Source organism: Lotus japonicus, chromosome 3, assembly GCF_012489685.1.
Source record: "Lotus japonicus ecotype B-129 chromosome 3, LjGifu_v1.2".
NCBI classification, from domain to species: domain Eukaryota; kingdom Viridiplantae; phylum Streptophyta; class Magnoliopsida; order Fabales; family Fabaceae; genus Lotus; species Lotus japonicus.
Window position 1 is genome coordinate 90,342,300 of NC_080043.1, and position 22,982 is coordinate 90,365,281.

The 22,982-nt window shown below is 36.2% G+C and overlaps 2 protein-coding genes across 2 annotated transcripts; both read left to right on the forward strand.

The window, feature by feature from the left end:
* Positions 1-4,160: 4,160 nt before the first annotated feature.
* LOC130747231 (serine carboxypeptidase-like) lies at positions 4,161-8,290 on the forward strand. The gene is made up of 9 exons (XM_057600100.1): positions 4,161-4,603; positions 5,223-5,391; positions 5,504-5,623; positions 6,229-6,372; positions 6,464-6,614; positions 6,732-6,820; positions 6,935-7,193; positions 7,649-7,782; positions 7,863-8,290. The coding sequence occupies exons 1-9, from the start codon at positions 4,263-4,265 to the stop codon at positions 7,950-7,952; spliced, it is 1,497 nt and encodes a 498-aa protein (XP_057456083.1). The 5' UTR covers positions 4,161-4,262; the 3' UTR covers positions 7,953-8,290.
* Positions 8,291-10,592: 2,302 nt separating this feature from the next.
* On the forward strand, positions 10,593-13,717 carry LOC130742988 (serine carboxypeptidase-like). The gene is made up of 9 exons (XM_057595098.1): positions 10,593-10,927; positions 11,099-11,267; positions 11,548-11,667; positions 12,140-12,283; positions 12,379-12,529; positions 12,644-12,729; positions 12,852-13,110; positions 13,314-13,447; positions 13,531-13,717. Exons 1-9 carry the CDS (start codon positions 10,593-10,595, stop codon positions 13,615-13,617), a joined length of 1,485 nt encoding a protein of 494 aa, XP_057451081.1. The 3' UTR covers positions 13,618-13,717.
* Positions 13,718-22,982: the final 9,265 nt, after the last annotated feature.

The window sequence follows — 22,982 nt, forward strand, 5'->3', positions numbered from 1 at the left end:
GTTGTGTTATTATATATATGTGAGTGTTTCTTTATTGGATACTCCAATTAACTTAGAGTGAGAGTTATACAGCACATGCTCATGAATAAAGTTTAATATTGACATGTAAACAAACAATAAAAATAGGGCTTTGCGTATTTTTAATTATTCCATAAAAATAGGGCTTTGCGTATTCATCATTAAATTATGCAAAGAGAACCAATATTATGACACAACTGAGAAGTTGAATCAGGATAACAACATCAATGTCATCTCAGATCATCATTTTCACTACAACAAAATGTACATAATTCTTTAATCAGTAATGATATATACACACCTCATTTTTAAAACACTTCATTTTCACCTCTTTTTGTTTCTATCTCTCTCCTCTTACCATCTATCACATCTCATACTTTCTCTATCTTACTTTTTCTTTTCTTCCTATCTCTCTCATCATTCCACCTCTTCCACCTCAAAAGAGAGGTGTGTAAGTAACATTACTCTTATTTAATCCTAAAAAGCTTGCATCTTTGTTCAATCAAAAAGTAAAATGTCTAGTTTCTCTTGCAAGGGAAATCGCATGCTTTTCTCATTTATGATATGAATATTATAGGAATCTGGGAATTATATATAAGCTAAAGAATCTTGACACAAAACTCCAACTATAAAGCTATAGTTTTGTAATTACTAACACCTAACCACTAACATTTACCTATAAAAAAACAACGCAGAACATAAATGTTGTTTTTATGGATTTGTGGCAACATGTTTAAGAAAAGGAATTGTTAAGTGTCCTAGTAGGGCTGTAATTTTAGTCACTGACCAAGCATCAATAATGACTCAGTAATAACCATGCATTGCATGTGTGAGTTCACATGTAATGTATCGAAAGTATCTCATCCTTAAACAACAAGTGAAACGAAAGTAGTAAGAAAGGGAGTAATTAATTAGCATTGTTTTTCTTTTAATTAATGCAAGATTCAAGTCAAGTTTATTTTGATAGATTACAGCAGAATTTATTTCTATTCCATTAATTTTAATTTTTGAACCCAAATAAAGGGTTGAGTATATCAGCAAAATTCACGGATTACCATCCTCTTTCTCAGGTTGAAATTTGTCATCTACTCCCTCCGTTCCAATTTGTTTGTTGTTTTAGGCTTTTAGCTTTTGCTAGAAATTCTAAAATGGTTGATGTTTTATATATTCAATGCATTTTTTTTCATTTTCTTTCCTCTATACCCTTGTTGAATAATTAATTCAAAGTTTCTCAATAAACCAACCTACCACCTAAATTAACTATCCTCACTATCTCTATTAATTACTATCCCTATTTACAAAAATGTAAGTCATTATTCTGGTCAAGTTTCTCTCTTGTAGTAGTAACTCAAATTTTGAATTCACACTCTCTCTCTTATATTTTCAATGGAGAAGATGTGAAATTAGTAGTGCGAGTGTGGAAAATGAGGAAGGAATGATTGACATGAATGAAAATAAATAGGGGTATTTTGGTGAAAATATTAATCTAATGATTAGCTCTTAAACTGTGTGCAAATGCTAAAACAACAAACAAATTGGAACGGAGGGAGTATCTCTTTCTTTATATATTTGTATTTCTTTATATATTTGTATTAAGCACTAGAAGGGAATATATATCTATCTGTCTATCTATATTTATAAGTAAAGCACACTTGAAACACTACATTAAATACATTGGTAAAGATTGCATGTATTATAGTGCATTAAGTGATAACAAATTATATTTGTAATAAATATATTAAATAAAAAGATTAAAAACTAAAAAAAAAATTGTATTGTCAAAAGCTATTCAACTACCTACATTAAATATTCACAAAAAAACATATATTAAATAATAATAGTTATAATTTTAAAAAATAACTTGAGTTGACAAATATTAAGAATTATAATTAATTATAAATAATATAATTAGTAATTTAGATAAAATAGATTTAAAATTAATAAATATTTGTTATTAAATAATTATTGATGGTTAAGATTATCATAGAGTAATTTTTCTATTTAACTATACATATATGATGATAAATAAATTAAATATATTAAAAAACAATTTAATTAAATTAGAAGATATATATTAAATATGTGTTTTATGCATGTCATGTTAGTTATAAAAAATAATAGAATAATTTAATTTTAAATTTTTTGTTCGATAATAGTTATAATTTTGATTTAAAATATGTTTTCTAATAATATTTAATATGAGTTTATAACCTCCTATGAGATTTATTCTTGTTGCACTCATTTACAATAGACTAAAAATGTAATATGCAATGGTATTTAATAAACTTCCTAAATGAAATTATATTTGATATAGTCATATAGCTACATTCTTCAATGATAAAAAATAACAATTATTCTTAGTCAGCTTTCTGTTTTGCACATTATTATGGTACACGAGTTTAAGACTCTTTTTAACTAAGTCCTTATAATTTATTTGTGCTAACCACATGTATCATCTACTGAGGGAATCATGTTCTACTAAAGTGTAGTGAAAGTTAAAGGTCTATCATAAAGTGCATTTCTTAAGGACGGAATCTCAGAGATCGAAAGAATTAATTTTAACCATTGTAATAGACATTCATTAGGTTGAATGATTTGTGTTTTCAAATTGTCTTATGAGGCTAAAATTTATCATTAAGTTAAAAAAATATATGCTCTTACAAATTACAAACTGCATATTAACTAATTAGATACTCATTATGCAATAAATAGTATAATTTTTATATGTGTCACTAAGAATATGTTTCGACATTAAATTTTTATTAGCACACTTACCATAGACTTTCAACTGAAAACACAACTTTCTTGGCCAAACACATGAAAGAAAGAGATAAATACCACTTTATAAAAGTCTTTTTACCTTTATAGATGATTTTACACAAACACAGACTAAATTATTCAACTCTAATTATATATTTTCATCATTTTACTTAATATTGAGAGTGCATTACTATTTAAACATATAATCACCAAATAAATTTTTAATATTTTTTATTAAAGAAACATAAAATATTAAATATGTGTTTTGATATACTAAAAAATTAACCCAAGAGGGGTAGCTCAGTTGACAATGCAAGCTGAGTGTGTGTGAAGAGCTCTCAGGTTCAATCCCCACACAATACACTCTTGGGGAGGGATGAGGAGCCTTAATTGTGACTAAATCTTGAATCTGTGGTATATCCAAAGGGTGACCGGTACCAAATTCTTATACAAAAAAAATGAAAAAATTAGTGTACAATAAATTTTTTATTGAGCTTCATTAATGTAATTACATTACATATGTTTATCATATTCTTAATTATCTATTATTCAATAATTTTTTCATACTACAAAAATTATTTTTACAAATAATAGACACATAACTTAAAAACAAACCCGTGCAACGCACGGGTTTAATTTCTAGTATATTTGTATTAAACACTAGAATTGAATGTGAGGTGTGAATAAATAATGACTCTTAACAAAATTTGCAAAGCATAACAAAATTTGAAAATAGATCAAAGAAAGAATTAAGGTTAAAAAACATTTTTGGTCCCTGATGTTTCAAGCTTGTGTAAATTATGCCCCTACTCTATTTTTGTCGACGTTTCTACCCCTCATGTTTTCAAACAGTGCATCGTCTACCCCTCCGTCAGTCAGACTTTCTCATGAGAGGTTCCTGAGTAGATTAGAGAGATGAAGAAGAGTATATGAAGTTGATGATGATCAAAGACATGATATAAATTAAATTTCCTTGATGTATATATCAATTATGTATGTAACTGAACTAGTTAAATGCATGTTTTGCTACTTACAGGTCTTGAGTTTGAATCTCCCATGCCCCCTTTTCCAATTTCACTTGTAATTTCCAGGTAGCAGGTCAAAAAAGTCAAATCAGATTCCGTTAGCTTTTTAATGTCTGCCTGATGGAGGGGTAGACTGTGCACTGTTTGAAAACATTAGGGATAGAAACATCAACAAAACTAGAGTAGAGGTAGAATTTACACAAACTTAAAACATTAGGGACCAAATGATTTTTAGCCTAAAATTAATCAACATCGACGTTAACGTACAAGGAATACAGATCACAATAATCAAAATGACATTAAATTATTCCAAAATACAAAACTTTAAACCATTTCACACTCCAAAGCACTTTTTTGTTAGGGACACTCCAAAGCACTTAGCGAGTTAGCGCCATAGACACCGATCGAGTCCTATAAATTCGTATCAAATTCCACACATTTTCCACCTACACAACCAACATGACATCATCACAATCACAATCCTTCTGTAAATTCTCTCTGACACTTTTGCTGTTCGTTTTCATTTCATCACTTTTTTCTTCTTCCTATGCAACTTCTCGCTTGGCCACAACAAAAAGAACACACTATTCACCAAAACTACAAGCAGAAAGGCTCATAAGAAGCTTTAACTTGTTCCCTAGGGACACAGTTAACATCAGACTAGATGACGAAAATGATGAATTTATCCCTGGGAAGATTGTGGAGAAGAAATTTTCTTTTCTTGGTGATTCTGGTCCTTCAGTTGAAGAACTTGGTCACCATGCTGGGTACTATTCACTTCCTCACTCCAAAGCTGCAAGGTTAGAAATATCTTATGTAAACTCTGATAAATGTTTCCTTTTGAGGTTTGATTTGCTATTGAGTATTTCAAATAGATCACTAATCTATTTTGGCTATTATTATTGAATCTATGAGTTAAATTAAAGTACTTTGCAACAAAAAGAATTAGTTTTCTTCATGGGATGTTTAATTAGATTAAGTTAGACTAACTTAAACACTCATCATAAATCAAACATTCCGCAATCTTGTGCAGTATGTTTAATTTAGGTACAAAACTAACATACCACATTCTAGTTTGCATAATGTAGAATTGTATATGTTCCTACCAAAAACTAGTGATGGTGAGAGAGATTAAAAGTTAGAGTTATTTTAGTTTTTTTTTTTTTTCTTTTCAAAAGTGGGGGTGGGGTATGTAGTATCTCTCAACCACAAATTGTCCAACAAGTGATGCTTTTTTGTCAAGTCATTCACACCATCACATTCACAGGTAATAGTCGTGCATGAATCTCAACCATTCTAAATTTTGGTATTTAGTGTCAGGTTGTTTCCCAATTAATAAATTTATAATTTTTCATTTCTAATTAATTACTCCATAATATGTGAACCTGAATTGGAATGTCATCTTTGTTGTATTTGCAGGATGTTCTACTTATTCTTTGAATCACGGAACAGCAAAGATGACCCTGTTGTGATATGGTTGACTGGAGGACCAGGGTGTGGCAGTGAACTAGCTTTGTTCTATGAGAATGGCCCTTTTCATATTACCAGTAACTTGTCTCTCGTGTGGAATGACTATGGCTGGGACAAGGTAACACTTAAATCCAAAGACTTTGTTTAACAAACATATCTACTATCAAGTTGTTGCACCAAAATTGTTTGTTTTTGTCAACATGAGTTATTTTTCTTTTCCTGTTTTGCAGGCATCAAATATTTTATTTGTTGACCAACCCACCGGGACTGGTTTCAGCTACACTTCTGATGATGCTGATATTCGCCATGACGAAATCGGTGTCAGCAATGATTTGTATGACTTCTTGCAGGTACCCTACAATCCCTTCTTAATTTACCTGAATAGAAACTAAAGCTTGTTAAACTCTGGAAATGTTAGCTATGTTAATTCATGTGTCTACACTCAACAGCTTAATTAGTACGTGTTTGGATCAGCTTTGTCTAAAGTTGATTTTGATAGAATTGATTTTGGTAAAATTGAATATGATAAACTGTGTTCTTTGGAAAAGTGGATTTTGTTGGCTTGGGTAAGCTACTACTATCTCTAGCTTCCAGCATTTTTAATTTGAGGCTGAAATCAAATTTTCAAAATGACACCCAATGTTGACATCCAAAATTGATTTTACTTTCTTAGAATTGATTTTGAAGATCCTCAACGGGAACCAAACACACACTTAGTATATGTTTGAAAAAAAGTAGAAATCAACTTAAAATGACTGTTAGGCTAACCACCAATGAAATATTTTTCTTCCTTCTGCTTTTCCTGCATTGGAAGTCATAACTGATATCCAAACACACTCAACCTTTTCAGATGTTTGGTTCATGATATGTTATCAAAGTCTCCATAACTATGTGATAAGCTTTTAGGACAGTGTATAGATAAAATCCACTAAAAATCTTCTTGCTACATTGACAGGAGTTTTTCAAGGCACATCCTCAGTTTGTTAAGAATGACTTTTATATTACTGGAGAATCATACGCTGGACACTACATTCCAGCTCTTGCATCCAGGGTTCACCAAGGAAACAAAGAAAAACAAGGAATTTACATAAACCTCAAGGTCACATAATTTATACTATGGATATGAAAGGATAATCATCAATTCTTTTGTCAGGGTTCTGATATTGATTCTTGATCCTGTTCAATAACAGGGTTTTGCTATTGGTAATGGGTTAACCAACCTTGAAATTCAGTACCCAGCTTACACAGATTTTGCATTAGACAACGGATTAATTACAAAGGCTGAGCAGGAAGAAATCAACAAGATTGTTCCAAATTGTGTGCAAGCTGCGAAAACTTGCAGTACACAACTAACTCCGTTCTTTGCATGTTTTCATTTTCACTTCTCCCCTTTGTGCTAGTTACAAATTCATGTCATTTCTCTTTGTGTTGTTTGTTGATTTGTGCTTGATTTGTTAGACACTGAAGGTGGGGAAAGTTGCGATTCTGCGTTTGGTGTTTGTCAAGAAATATTCGATGATATCCTATCCATTACTGGAGACATCAACGTAAATAATCATGAAAGAACAATACCTTTTTTTCTTTTTGCATGTTCTGTTTGAGAAAATAGTTAAATTTGTGATCATTTTGCTGTTTGCATTGTTTTGATGTGAATTTTGCAGTACTATGACATCAGAAAGAAATGTGAAGGACCTTTGTGCTATGACTTCTCAAACTTGGAGACACTTATGAATGAGAAGACAGTGAGGGATGCTTTAGGTGTAGGAAACTTGGAGTTTGTTTCATGCAGTAGGAGAGTGCATGCTGCTATGTCGCAGGACTGGGTGAAGAACTTGGAAGTTGGTATTCCTTCTCTTCTTGAGGATGGAATCAAGGCTCTTGTGTACGCTGGTGAATATGATCTCATATGCAATTGGCTTGGTGAGCTTAAATAAGACTCTATTCATTTAAAACCAATTTGCTTTTGGATTGAGTAAGCTGTTTTGAGATAGCATGTTTGGTTGAACGGTTAAAAACTCTATGATCACTTCGTGCTACAAACTGGAAGTCCTAATAGTATGTTTGGATCGGTTTCAATTTTCAAAGAATCAGTTATGAAGTCCAAAAGCTAAGAAGCTTCTCTTAAGAATCGATTCCAGCTTCAGAATCAATTGTAAAGTGATTCCCTAACATGCACTTAGCTTCTGAATAAATGTGTCTAAAATTAGTGAAACTCTACCATTGATTCTAAAGATGGAATCAATACTGAGGAGAAGTTTTTGTTAGTAGCTTCCAAGTTTCAGAATTGATTCTAAGTAAAGAGAAATTAATCCAAACATGCTACGAAGATGTTAAGAATGTATTGTTGATGTAGCTCTACTCTACTCATTTGGCAGGGAATTCAAGATGGGTTCATGCCATGGAGTGGTCAGGCCAAAAGGAGTTTGGGGAATCCCCTACAGTGAAATTTTTTGTTGATGGTGCTGAAGCAGGGTCTTTAAATAGTTATGGACCACTCTCTTTTCTCAAGGTTTGTGTTTATAGTTGGGATGCATGACATTGTTAATTCTACTTTTGGTAACTTTATAGTTGGGACTTGTGATGTAACAGGTGAATGGGGCTGGACACATGGTCCCTATGGATCAACCAAAAGCTGCACTTCAGATGCTGACAAGCTGGATGGAAGGGAAATTGAACTAGTGAACTTTAATCTCTAGAAGATTGGGTTATGTAAACAGTAGAAAAGACTGTAAAATTTAATTCAAAATGAAAATGCATAGAAGTTTGGACTTCAAGACCTTATAGTCAATTCAAGATCAAAGCATTCAAGACCCAGTTGAAGAAGCCTACAGTTTCCATGTCCAATTCAAATACAAGTTCAAGTGACCAGTTAGAATTGCTTTCCTACAAGGCCAGTGTTCTGTTTGACTCTTGATGTGTCAAGTTATTAAGAGAAACAAGTTGTTGGCTTTAAACAAAAATGACTTGAGTACAAAGATGTTGTAGTCTAATGGAACCTTGAAGAGGATTTCCACCAACTTGTAAGTCAAAGCAAGCATAAGCATGAAGTAGAAGAGTTAAGTTATCAAACATAAGCAAATTCATGAAATACACAAAAGGCAAAAAAACCAGTAATCTCATGAAGTAATTAAGGAAGAGCACTATAACAGTAGAGCTTAATACTAATAGAGTATATGGCACATTCTGACAAAGCTGTAAGATTAAATAATAAGAGAAACCGGATTTAAAAGTAATTTAAAACTCACCAGTGTCTCCTTGAAGGGATTACAGTAGCCACTGGAAGCTTCACTGTTACGACTTACGACTGCACCAAGAAGGTGAGACATAAAATTATTTTTAAAAAATAAATTTAAAATTATTTTTTCACTTTTATTATCACTTTTTGACTACAAAAGTAGTTTAAAATAAAAAATTAATTAATTTGTCATAAATCAAAAATCTCAAATGAATTTCACTTATTTATAATATACTTCACTTAAATATATTAGATATATTTAAAGTTAATACATTTTTTGACATTATAACTTTAATACTTAATACATTATTTGTTATATATAAAAAATAGTAATTATCTAAAAAAATAATTGAAGTGAAAAAATATTAATCTTAATTTTAAGATATGATAAATTGAAAAGTTTTATCAATAATAGCTCAAGTGGTAAGTGTTAGGGGACATTGCGTTGAGTGGGAGAGGTCCAGGGTTCAATCCCTGTAAAATGCAATTTATCTTTCCGATGTACCAAAATTATAATTAATATTAAATACTTTTTAGCGACATTTTTTAATTTTAAAACTATTTTATTTAAATTATTTATTAATAAATATTATTTTAATATTAACAAATTTTAATTTGTAATATTTGTCAAATGCACAACTCAAGTCATTCAATGTTTTTTTTTATATCGGGAAGATAAATTGCACCCTCTAGGGATTGATCCCTAGACCTCCCCCATATGAACCCATATATCCCCTAGCTTTACCACCTGAGCTATTATTCGAGGACAAGTCATTCAGTTTTAAAAAAAAGTCAATTTTTTATTAAATAAATTTAATTTTAAGTTTATGAATGTTGTTATTTAATGTGAGTAGTTGAATAGTTTTGACAATACAATTTTTTTTTCATTTTTTATTATTGTTTAATATATTTATTAGAAAATAATTTTTTTATATTGCTTATTGTATTTTAATATAAAGGTACGAGAGCTTTATATTTTAATGCATTTAATGTAAAAACTCAAGTATCCTTTTGAATATATATATTGATTGATTTTTATTTTTTGCTCAAGTTTTAATTAATAATTCAAATTTAAATATTGACACTTTTTATTTTTGAATATAAAAAGCTGAAAAAATTTACAATTAGTAATTAATATAATGAATAATATAAATGATTAAATTTTTTGTTAATGTTCAAATCAAGTGAAATTTACTTATATATATTAATAAGAGTTTAATAGATTTGCACTTACAGTGTAAAATAGTTTTACACAGTCATCCAATCAAAGCATGCCACATAGGAGAGATAATTACATTTGACTTTAATTTTAATTAAAAGAATAAGATATTTTCTGATTTGGCGGAATTCAATTGAATATCTGTGTAAAACTATTTTACACTGTCAGTGCATATCCATTAAACTCTATTAATAATTGATATTGATATTGTCATATTGATGAATATTAAATGTAATTTTCTATAAACAGTACACCCCACATTTGATCATGGTTTTGTTCTTATCCTAAGTACCAAATGAAGAAACAAGAAGGAATAGGGCAGCTATGCTTGTATATACTGCCTGAATAATTTATAATTTTTTTAAAATGGAATAATTTATAAATGGAGTAGCTGTTTTTTCAAAAAAACAAAAGTTTTACAATTAATAATATAAATGATTATAAATAACTAATTAATATTCTCATTAATGTAAAGTTCATATGAGGGTGCTTTGATGAATATTCACCTTCTTCTCTCACATGATTGAGAGATCACTATCTGTCATATTTTTTGGGATGACAATGGTCCAGCGGATTGTCTTGCGGCTCTAGGCGCTAGATTACAGTGTATTGTAACGGAGTTGGAGTCCCCTCCTCTGGCAGTCCTGCATCTCCTTTTGGCGGACCAGGTCACGGTGTAGTTTTGTTGTTTAATTTTCCTACTTACCAAAAAAAATATTTATATAAAAGTGACATTAAAGTATTCTAAAAAAGTGTTAAAAAAATTATTCCGAAAAACGAAACGTTAAACCAAAGCATTTAGCATAGACAACGAGTCCTATAAATTTGGAGCAAATGCCACACGATTTCCACCAACACATTCAACATGGCATCATCACAAACCTTCTCTAGAATCTCTCTGACTCTTTTGTTGTTTTTCTTCATTTCATCACTTTGTTCCTCTTCCTATGCAACTTCTCTCTTGGCCACAACAAGAAAAACACACTATTCACCAAAACTACATGCAGAGAGGCTCATAAGAAGCCTTAACTTGTTCCCTAAGGACACAGTTAACATAAGAGTAGATGACAATAATGATGAATTTGTCCCTGGAAAGATTGTGGAGAAGAAATTCTCTTTTCTTGGTGATTCTGGTCCTTCGGTTGAAGAACTTGGTCACCATGCAGGGTACTATTCACTTCCTCATTCCAAAGCTGCAAGGTAAAATATGATTTCAAAGTAGCTTTTATATATGTAATCCTGCGTGAATCTCAACCATTCTAAAGTTTAATAGTATCATCACACTGGTTTAGAATTGATTAATTAATTTTATAAAAGCCTGCTTCATAATTCTCAATTGAATTTAAATGTGACATGTTCTTGTGTTTGCAGGATGTTCTACTTTTTCTTTGAATCACGGAACAGCAAAGATGACCCTGTTGTGATATGGTTGACTGGAGGACCAGGGTGTGGCAGTGAACTAGCATTGTTTTATGAGAATGGTCCTTTTCATATTACCAGCAACTTGTCTCTGGTGTGGAATGACTATGGCTGGGACAAGGTAACCACTCATACACTAATACAAGGTTTCAAATTGCAGTATGCAACCTCGATCGCGCCCACAATTGCAGCCACATCACCTTGTATTTGTCTGTCATGCAGCGGCAACTGCAATTTAAAACCCTAGACTCATAGTTTACACTTAAAATGTTTGTATTTTGTCCGTGACGCAACGGCAAGTGCAACCACAACTGCAATTTAAAACCCTAAACTTATAGTTTACACCTAAAATGTTTGTGTTTATGTCAACAAGACTAATTTTTTCTATTCATTTTCTGCAGGCATCAAATATTTTATTTATTGACCAGCCTACCGGAACAGGTTTCAGCTACACTACAGATGGTTCTGATATTCGCAGTGATGAAAATGGTGTTAGCACTGATTTGTATGACTTCTTGCAGGTACACTAAAATTCCTTCTTTACCTCATTCCCCTGAATGCAAACTTGTTAAACACTGAAAATGTTGGCTATGTTTATTCATGTCTATGCAGCCAACCGCTTACTTCATGTTTGGATCAGCTTTGTCTGAAATTGATTTTGGTAAAATAGAATATGATAAGCGTGTGTTAAAAGTAATGCGATTTATGTGCAGAAACTCTCACCAAAAAATTGAGTTTTGTATGCTAATGTTGTGAAATTCAGTTGTAAAATCTCATAATTGATTATGTTCAAGGCAAAAGCTACTATCCCTTGCTTCCAGCATAATTAATTTTGAACTCATGAAACAAATTTTAACTAACATTCAACATTTTCCCAAACACAGATGTTTGGTTCATCACATGTTATAGGAGTCTATAAATAAGTGATCTAGCTAAAGGTTTTATGATATTGTATAGATAAGATCCACTGATTTCTTCTTGCTACAATGACAGGGGTTTTTCAGGGCACATCCTCAGTTTGTTAAGAATGACTTTTACATTACTGGAGAATCATACGCTGGACACTACATTCCAGCTCTTGCATCCAGAGTTCATCAAGGAAACAAAGAAGAACAAGGAATTCACATAAACCTCAAGGTCCATAATTTATACTATGATTATGAAAGGATAGTTAGTTGTTTTGTCAGGGTTCTGCTATTGATTCTTGATCCTGTTCAATAACTAATAAGCAGGGTTTTGCTATTGGTAATGGGTTAACCAATCCTGCCATTCAGTACCCAGCATACCCAGATTTTGCATTAGACAGCGGAATAATTACAAAGTCTGATTACAAACAAATCATCCAGCAAATCCCAGATTGTCTGCAAAAACTGGAAACTTGCAGTACACAACTAACTCTGAGTTCTTTCCATTTTTTTTTTCATTCTCACTTCTCCCCTTTGTGCTAGTTACAAATTCATGTCATTTCTCTTTGTGTTGTTTGTTGATTTTTGTTAGACACTGAAGGCGTAGATTGCTACTTTGCGTTCGATGCTTGTCAGGGAATATTCGAAGATATCATGTTCGATAATGTGGGCATCAATGTAAGTAATCATGAAACAGCAGCAACACCCTTGTGTTTTTTGTTTTTTGCTTGTTCAGTTGTTTGAGAAAATAATGCAGTACTGATTTTGCTGTTTGCATTGTTTTGATATGAAATTTGCAGTACTATGACATCAGAAAGAGATGTGATGTGCCTATGTGCTATGACTTCTCAAACATGGAGAACCTTCTGAATGAGAAGACAGTGAGAGATGCTTTAGGTGTAGGAGACTTGGAGTTTGTTTCATGCAGTAGGAGAGTGCATGCTGCTATGTTAGACGACTGGGTGCAGAACTTGGAAGTTGGTATTCCTTCTCTTCTTGAGGATGGAATCAAGGTTCTTGTGTATGCTGGTGAATATGACCTCATATGCAATTGGCTTGGTGAGCTTAAATTAAAACTCCATTCATTGAGAAAAATATTTTTGGGCTAACATCTTCCGAGAACTAATTCTGACTCAATTGATATTTAATTATAAAATGATTTCCAAACATGCATTTAGCTTTTGAATAAATATTTGTCTTAAATTCTGTACAAATAGTGAAACTAAACATGTTGATGTGCTTCTATATTAATCACATGGCAGGGAATTTAAGGTGGGTTCGTGCCATGGAGTGGTCAGGCCAAAAGGAGTTTAATGCATCCTTTACAAGGAAATTCATGGTTGATGGTGGTGAAGCAGGGTCTTTAAATAGCTATGGACCACTCTCTTTTCTCAAGGTTTGTGTTTGTAGTTGGGATGTATTGTTGAGCATGACATTGTTAATTCTACTTTTGGTAACTTTATTTGTGTGATGTAACAGGTGAAGGATGCTGGACACTTGGTCCCTATGGATCAACCAAAAGCTGCACTTGAGATGCTGACAAGGTGGATGGGAGGGAAACTTTGAACTTTAATCTCTAGAAGATTATGTTATGTAAACAGTATAAAAGAGTGTGTAATAGTTGAATCTTCTGTCTAATGGCAAAATCAAAATGAAAATTCATAGATGTTTTGACTTTATTTTGAGGTTATTTTGATAAGCAACTGATATTAATTTATGAATAAGCAATTATACCTCTTGTTAATACTAAAATTTGGAAATAGTCAAGTATGGAGAAAGCTAAATATTGGTGTTTAAATAAAAGAAGGAAGATCATAAAGAATGAGGACGTAAGTGTTGAGGAAAGTATAATGTGGATATTCAAACAGAAGGATAAGCCTTGTAAAGGTTTTAAGGCCCAAGAATTATCTCAAAATACTAGTTTTGCTCATCAGTTTAAAGGCCAATTCGAATGGTAAGTGTTAGAGATAACTAGGAGTAATATCCTACGGGATATTCCTTTATTTTATTATTGATTTATTTTGTAATATGCCTTAGAATATTCTTAGCATATTCTGTCATTTTATTATTATAAATAATATTGTCTACCTCACACACAATTTGTGGTGAGAGTATCCAATCTTACATGGTATCAGATTTTAGGTTGAAACCCTAGCACAAACTCTCTTCCTGTGCCGCCACCTTTCTCTTTTTTCTTCCCTCCCTCATGCCTCGAAAACTGCTTCTCTAAATTCCGTGCATGCACCCGCATCAGCATCTCATCAGCACCAGCATCACGTCATTCAGCCTTGCTGCATCATCAGACAGCCTTGTGCTTCGCGCCGCAGCAGCCTTCCTTTCTCCCTCTCCGCGCCGCCAGACCAGATTCCTGCACTTCAGGCCTCGTGCTTCACGTGCCTGTCTTTTTGTGCTGCACTGTCTCCTTTGTTGCCCGCCACGCGTCCGGCACTCGTCAGCCGCTGTCAGTTCCTTGTCGCGCCGTCAGCCTTGGCTTCTGCCGACAGCTTCTTCAACCGCCAGACCTCGTGCTCTGTGCGGTCTTGTCTCCAGTCAACCGCCAGCCGTCAGTTTCTTTTTTTTTTGGGGATCACCACTGGTTTGACTTTAATTAATTTTCCCTTCAGCTTTTGACCGGCTTGAGTTCTTTGTTGACCAGGGAGTTACTTTTTTATTATTTTGGAAGTTTATTGCTCTCTTTGAGACAGGTGTTTTTACATGGGTTCCGATGCTACTCCTCCGACTTTTTCCATGAACACTTTGGTGCATATGCTAACAGTGAAACTTAAACCGGATAATTTTCTTCTCTGGCGTAAACAGGTTAGTGCTCTTCTTCAGAATCAGAACTTGTATGATATTGTTGACCCTACCGTCGATCCTCCGCCAGAATTTACTCAACAGACATTTGCACAAACTGTTGTTCAACCACAACGCACTGGTGCTCCTTCTCCAAATCCTCTTTATGCTGAGTGGCAGGCTCGAGATCGTAATGTCAACAGTCTGCTTCTTTCCTCCCTCACTGAGGAGGCCTTATCTGAGACTCTAAGTGCAACCACTGCTCGTGATGTTTGGGTTGCTTTACATTCTGCTTATGCCTCCCGCAGCAAGGCACGTGAACTACGTCTTCGTGATGAACTTCAACTCATGCGTCGTGGTTCTCTATCCGTTTTTGAGTATGGGCGGAAATTTCGCACTATCTGCGATCAGTTGGCTGCTATTGGTGCACCTGTGCCTAATGATGATAAAGTTCACTGGTTCCTTCGTGGTCTTGGCCCTTCATATGCAAATTTTTCCACGGGTCAGCTTGATCAGGTACCCCTACCTCTCTTTACTGACATTCTTTGTAAGGTCGAGAGCCATGCTATTTTTCAGGCTTCTCTTGAAGAATCACTGGCTCCTCCACCTGCTGCCTTCCATGCGAGCAATCAGCCCCGCTCTTCTGGAACTCAGTCTTCCCCTAGTGGCAACCGTGGACCTTTCGGTGGTGGTTCTCGTGGTGGAAATCGTGGAAACTCTAATGGTGGATCTCGTCAGCGTCGCAATAATGGTGGCTCTGGTCGCCGTGGTTCTTACACTCCTCGCTGTCAAATTTGTCGTGAGCAGGGCCACTATGCTGATAAGTGTCCGGTTCGCTGGGATCATTCTTCTGAGTCTGCTAATTTGGCACAATCATTTGCTGCGGGTTGTTCATTGGACAACTCAAACCGTTCCGACTGGTATATGGATACAGGTGTCACTTCTCATATGACTCCTTCTCTATCTTAGCTGACGGACTCTCAGGCCTATTCCGGTAATGATCGTGTTCTTGTTGGTAATGGGGCTGGTTTACATATTACTCATATTGGTTCTCGTTCTGTTTCACACTCTGTTCCTTTATCCAATGTTTTGGTTGTGCCTCAGTTAACTAAAAATCTTGTCTCTGTTAGCAAATTGACTCGTAACCATAATGCTAAAGCTATTTTTTTGGATGATTCTTTTGTTCTTCAGAACCGACAGACAGGAGCCGTTCTGGGAAGGGGCCGATGTGATAACGGACTTTATGTGCTTGATCAAGGATCGCAGGCGCTGCTTACTACCAGTTCTCCATTACCTCGTGCCTCCTTTGAATTGTGGCACTCCCGATTAGGACATGTTAATTTTGACATTATTCAACAATTGCATAAACTTGGTTGTTTCAATGTTTCCTCAATTTTGCCTAAGCCTATCTGTTGTACTTCTTGTCAGATGGCTAAGAGTAAACGTCTAGTCTTTTATGATAATAATAAAAGAGCTTCTGCAGTTTTAGACCTTATTCATTGTGATTTGTGGGGACCATCGCCTGTTGCTTCTTTTGATGATTTTTCGTACTTTGTTATTTTTGTGGATGATTTTTCCCGGTTTACTTGGTTTTATCCATTGAAGCGCAAGTCTGATTTTTATGATGTTCTTGTTCGCTTCAAAGCGTTTGTGGAAAATCAATTTTCCCGGTCGATCAAAGTTTTCCAAAGTGACAATGGCACCGAGTTCACTAATAACAAAGTCCAGACTTTATTTGCTTCCTCAGGTGTGCTTCATCGGCTTTCATGTCCTCATACTCAGAATGGATGGGTTGAACGGAAACACCGCCATGTTCTTGAGCTTGGTCTTGCTATGTTGTATCACTCTCATGTTCCTACTCGCTATTGGGTTGATGCTTTCAGTACTGCGGTATATATTATTAACCGTGTCCCTTCTAAGGTGCTCTCTAATCAGATTCCATTTCAGCTCCTATTTCATGTTGCACCCACGTATGCTAATTTTCATCCCTTTGGCTGTCGGGTGTTCCCATGCTTGCGTCCATACATGAAAAATAAATTTAGCCCTCGGAGTACTCCTTGCATCTTTTTGGGATATAGCAGTCACCACAAGGGATTTAAATGCTTCGATCCGGCTGTTTCACGGACTTATGTGTCTCGTCAGAGGCGGAACTACCACCGGGCGTGCTAGGGCCTTTGCCTGGGCTCCGCCAAAAATTTTTTTTTTTCTTTGGACCAGGTATGCTTTTGGGCCTAAAAAAAATGTGAAATTAGGCAAAATCTGAAAGAAGGAAAAAATACAAGGACCTAATCCTAAACTAGTACACTTCAGAAAAAGAAAGGGGGGAAATTTGCCTAGGCTTCCTAAAATTTCTGGTTCCGCCACTGTGACTCGTCATGCTCAATTTGATGAACTTTGCTTCCCTTTTTGATAAGTGTCATTTTTACGCATATTTGGTTATCTTTTTAGGCACTTATCTTACGTGTGTGCTTCATTTATTCATCATTTTAGTCCCCAAAGTAGTGGATTAAGTAAATACTTAATTTGATGTAGAAATCGTGTAAATATTGTGAGTTTTTTGTTTAATCTTTGGTTTTTGATGTAGGTTGGAGTTTCATGAAGATTTGAGCAAGAAAACCAAGTGAAGAAAGTTGGCTCAAGCCATCACTTTACAGTAGATTTTCAGCATAGTTCGCTTAAGCCAACTTGAGTTAGCTTGAGCCAACTGAAGGCGTTTTTAACTACTTCAGCATAAAGAAAGGTTCGCTTGAGCCAACTTAGCTTGGCTTGAGCCAACTAAGGTCGGCCAAAAACTCTATAAAAGGGCAGACCACGAAATTTTCAGGATCTCTTCCATTTTTTCCTCCCTAAACATTCATAGGAGGCTGGGCTTCATGGAGGAAGGGTCCCTGGGTCTAGGATTGATAGATTGAAGCTCCGGAGCGTGGCGGCGACCGCCGAAGGACCGTGACAACCTCTCGGAGGCGATGAAAAGCTTGGGAAAGCTTCTATCGCCGTGGGTGCTTCGCCGTTCTTCTGGGTTTCATCTCTTCTTCCTTATCCCTTGTACATGTTGTTTCTATTTTTGTATTTAGATTATTGAAACTTGATTCTTTGATTTGTTGTAAACTCTTTTCATGAATGTAAATGATAATCTTTCATGTATGGTGTTTCTTTCTATGCTTCATGCTTCTAATCAATCAATTGATAATTAAAAGAGTTCACAAATTTATAAATAGATCGGAAGGTTGATATGAATTAGTGTATGCTTAGTTCAATGAAGGTAGAACACCTATGTCTTAGGTCACAATTTGTGTGTTAAAGTTTTGCTTTATGTGCTTCAAGTATCAATGATTTGCGTTAGATTTCTGAGGACTAGCATGAGATCGGGAGATAAATGCAGGTCCGGTTCAAGAGAGAAACCACTCACTGAACCAATTGTCTTAAGGTGAGAATATCTTAGGTAAGAGCAATAGTGGATTTCCATGTGACAGGTGGGGTTCTGAGTTCTAACAGGAGTTTCCGGGTGAGAACGGAGATTCGCAAGCCTAGGATACCTTGTATTAGGATAGATTGGTCATTGGGAATGTCTTTGAGAGAGAACTTGAGTTATATTATTCCTTTTGGGTTTTCTAGATGGTAAGGGATTACGTCTAGGAATTCCAACTGATAGATTCACCTAGGCTAGGGATAGTTAGGTGGATAGCTCTCGGCATCATAAGTGAAATGAACTATTACATAAGTGTTTGAGTTGAAAACAATCAAAGGACTAGGTGACGACATATCTAAATACGTTTTCTTCTTTGTTACCTCAGTAAACCTTCTTTTACTGTTTTCTTTTATATTCAAAATCACAAAAACAATTTATCAAACATCTTTGTATCCGCTCAGATCAATGTTTAACTGGTGGAACTAATGTTCACACAATCCCTGAGGACGATAAACCCGTATCTGCTTTGCTATGATTGAATCATAAGGGTTTAGTTCCAAAGCAGTACTAACAAGGAAAAAACCTTTATCACTTTTGCAGGTTCTCCCTCTTCCCCTCATGACTTGGTGATCTCTACGTTTTATGAACCAGCTTCCGGTTCTCCTCCATCTCCACAACCTGTTGTTCCGGAGAGTTCACTACCTATTGGTTCTCTGCCTTGTCCATCTTGTGATGACTCCGATGTCCTACCTGCTCTGCCGGTTCCTCCTGACGATGCCCCTCCTTCGCCAGCTCCTCCTTCCCCAGCACAGCCGGCCACCCCTCCTGTTGGGCCTCAGGCTCCGGCTGCTTCACCGCCGGCTACTCCTCCTGCTATGGCTCAGGCTCCACTTGCTCCTATTGTTGCTCGTCCGCAGACTCGCTCTCAGAATGGTATTTTTAAGCCGAATCCGCGATATGCCTTGGTTCACGCTCAGCCAACTGGTCTTCTCACTGCTTTGCATACTGTTACTGAGCCTAAGGGATTCAAATCTGCTATGAAGCATCCTCAGTGGTTGGCAGCAATGGAGGATGAACTTTCTGCCCTTCATAAGAATTGTACTTGGACTTTGGTTCCTCGCCCTTCTACTACCAATGTTGTTGGAAGCAAATGGGTTTTTCGCACAAAATTCCATAGTGACGGCACTGTTGAGCGCTTAAAAGCGCGTTTGGTGGCTCAGGGTTTCACACAGATTCCAGGGTTTGATTACTCTCTTACTTTCAGTCCTGTTGTCAAAGCTACTACTGTACGCCTTATTTTATCTCTTGTTGTGCTTAATGATTGGCAGCTTCATCAGTTGGATGTCAAAAATGCTTTCCTTCATGGTCATCTTACTAAGACCGTTTATATGGAGCAGCCTCCTGGATTTGTTGATCCTCGTTTCCCGACTCATGTATGTCGATTGAACAAGGCCCTCTACGGCCTCAAACAGGCGCCTCGTGCTTGGTTTCAGCGCTTGAGCTCTTTTCTCATGCGTTATGGTTTTTCGTGTAGTCGGGCTGATCCATCCTTGTTCTTTTTCTACAAAGGACATATTACTCTTTATCTTCTTGTATATGTGGATGACATCATCCTTACTGGTAGTGATCCGTCCCTTCTGACTCAGTTTATTGCTCGCCTTAATGCTGAGTTTGCCATTAAATATCTGGGTAAGCTTGGCTACTTCCTTGGCCTTGAGATCACTTACACTGCTGATGGGTTGTTCTTGGGACAGGCCAAATATGCCCATGATTTGCTTTCTCGTGCTCTGATGCTTGAGGCCAGTCATGTTTCTACGCCCTTGGCTGCTGGTTCTCATCTTGTCGGTTCTGGTGTGGCTTACTCAGATCCTACGCATTATCGCTCTCTAGTTGGGGCCTTGCAGTATTTGACTATTACTCGCCCTGACTTGTCATATGCTGTTAACACTGTTAGTCAGTTCCTTCAGGCTTCGACTGTGGATCATTTTCAGGCTGTCAAACGCATTCTTCGTTATGTCTGTGGCACGCAACATTTTGGTCTTACGTTTCGTCGTACCTCTTCCCCCGCTGTTCTTGGTTATAGTGATGCTGATTGGGCTCGCTGCACGGACACTCGTCGCTCTACTTACGGCTATGCTATTTTTCTTGGTGATAATCTTTTGTCTTGGAGTGCCAAGAAACAACCTACTGTTGCTCGCTCTAGTTGTGAATCTGAGTACCGAGCTATGGCTAATACTGCTTCTGAGCTGGTTTGGTTGCTTAATCTTCTTCATGAGCTTTGTGTTCGGTTATCCGCGACTCCTCTTCTTCTTAGTGACAACCAGAGTGCTTTGTTTATGGCTCAAAATCCCGTTGCGCATAAGCATGCCAAACACATTGACTTGGATTGTCATTTCATTCGTGAGCTGGTTTCCTCTGGTCGATTAGCTGTTCGTCATGTGCCCACTTCTCTCCAACTTGCTGATATTTTCACTAAGGCGTTGCCTCGTCCATTGTTTGACCTTTTTAGATCCAAGCTTCGGGTTGGTCTTAATCCAACGCTAAGCTTGACGGGGGGTGTTAGAGATAACTAGGAGTAATATCCTACGGGATATTCCTTTATTTTATTATTGATTTATTTTGTAATATGCCTTAGAATATTTTTAGCATATTCTGTCATTTTATTATTATAAATAATATTATCTACCTCACACACAATTTGTGGTGAGAGTATCCAATCTTACAGTAAACCCTTAGGAGTAGCTTGAAATGCATCTTTGTAAACACCAGGTTCAAAACAGCTTATAAAAAAAAAAAAAAAACCAGGTTCAAAACAAGCTCTAGGATCAATGTAGACTCTCAAGACCTCAAAATCAGTTTAAGATCGAAGCATTCAAGACTCGCTTGAAAAAGTCCAAAGCCTCAAAGACCAGTACAAGTTCAATTGACCAGTTCGAATTGCATTCCTACAAGCCTGGTATGGATTGAAGCTTCAAGACTAATCCAAACACAAGTCATCAAAGCTAAGTAAAAAAAAAAAACCATTCCAGATACATTTGAAGAAGATCCAAGCCTCCAAGACCAATTGAAGACAAGTTCAAAAGCCAATTCTTTGACAAAAAAAAAAGCCAATTCAAAATCAAGGAGTACTAGAGAGCGGATAGCTAATGCATTTTGCTCTTTGAACAAGGTTCTATGGTCAGTTCGCGATGATGTCGAAGGCGTACTTTACTATGTAAACCTTTTTAGAAATGAACTTATGATGACTTATTTACTTTAATATAAAGTAAAGTTTTAAATAAAATGTTAGGCCTCTAGAAGCCCAACACATCCCTATCTATATTCAATTTTACCTACTGACCTTTAACTGTGTTGGCATATTTATAGATAGATTTATTTTACATGACTTAGCCAAAGGAACCGCCCATCCGGGCTTAGGTCGATCAACCACGTGACAACTCAAAAGACATCGAATAAGAAAGGCAACCCAAGGACAACCTTGCGCTCGGAAAGCCATTCATGAGACTTTCAATAGCCTGTAGAGGCAACAATGACGAACTACGAGTCTATAAATATATATATATATATATATATATATATATATATATATAGGGAGCATATCAGGTGAGAGGAGTGGTTTATAATGAGAGATGAGAGCACTAATTGGTAACCATTGGATCAGACTAAATGGTTCAGATTTATTCTCTCGTTTTAAAACTGCACGTGACTATCTATTAAACCTTCTCTCTCTAAACTCTTCTTCCTTCTCTCTGCAACTTTCTCTCACCCTCCGCCCCACTTTCTCTCACCCTTCGATTGTTAGCAATTTCTTTCTCATTCCATCCTATTTTGAAAATTGTCTCCACTTCCATCATCTTAACCATAGCTTTTCATCTCTGTTCTTCAAATTTATTTTTCCTCATAATTTCAAACACCTAAAAGAAACCAAGGCTTAGTGGCTTACTACCGTCTCTTCTTCACGCCACCACCATTGACTCCTGCATGTTGCACCTCCGCACTTGTAGACCCTTCCACCTCCAACCACCCACTCTCCCTTCCACAATCACCACCGATCACACTGGGTTCCACCCAAACCCACCATACAGCAACCCTTGCCCCTCCGACCGCGCCACCACCTCCTTCTTCCTCGCCGACGACACCACCACCACCACCAAAATCAGGAACTACAAGACTCCCGCCAAACACCGCTCATCGCGCGAGAGGCGCCGACACGGCTCCAGATCTGTCGCCATTTTTTTTCCTGCGACACCTCCACTGAGCTTCATAATCGCGGCCTAGTTTCAGATCCAATCCATTGCCCTGGCGCCGTCTAGTTTCCCGTCGTGGCTTGCCTCCGCTCCTCCATACCCACCCAATTCAGAAGTCAGAACCCTCCGAGCATCCATCGGAGGTGGATCGTCGCTGCTCGCAGCGGTAGAACAACGCCGTCACCGGGAGGGAGATTGCCGTGTCGTGCGGTGAAGGTGGAGCGAAAGAGGAGAAGAGAAGTTGCAGCGGTGATGAGAACGATATATTAGAAAGGGAGGAATTTGGTAAAACAGGGGGGTCACGTGATTGTTAAAATTGATAAACTAATCTTAACCCTTCAATTTAATCCAACGGCTGATAACCAATACTCTCATCTCTCATTATAAACCACTCCTCTCACCTGATATGCTCCATATATATATATATATATATATATATATATATATATATATATATATATGCTGCCATTTATTTACACATT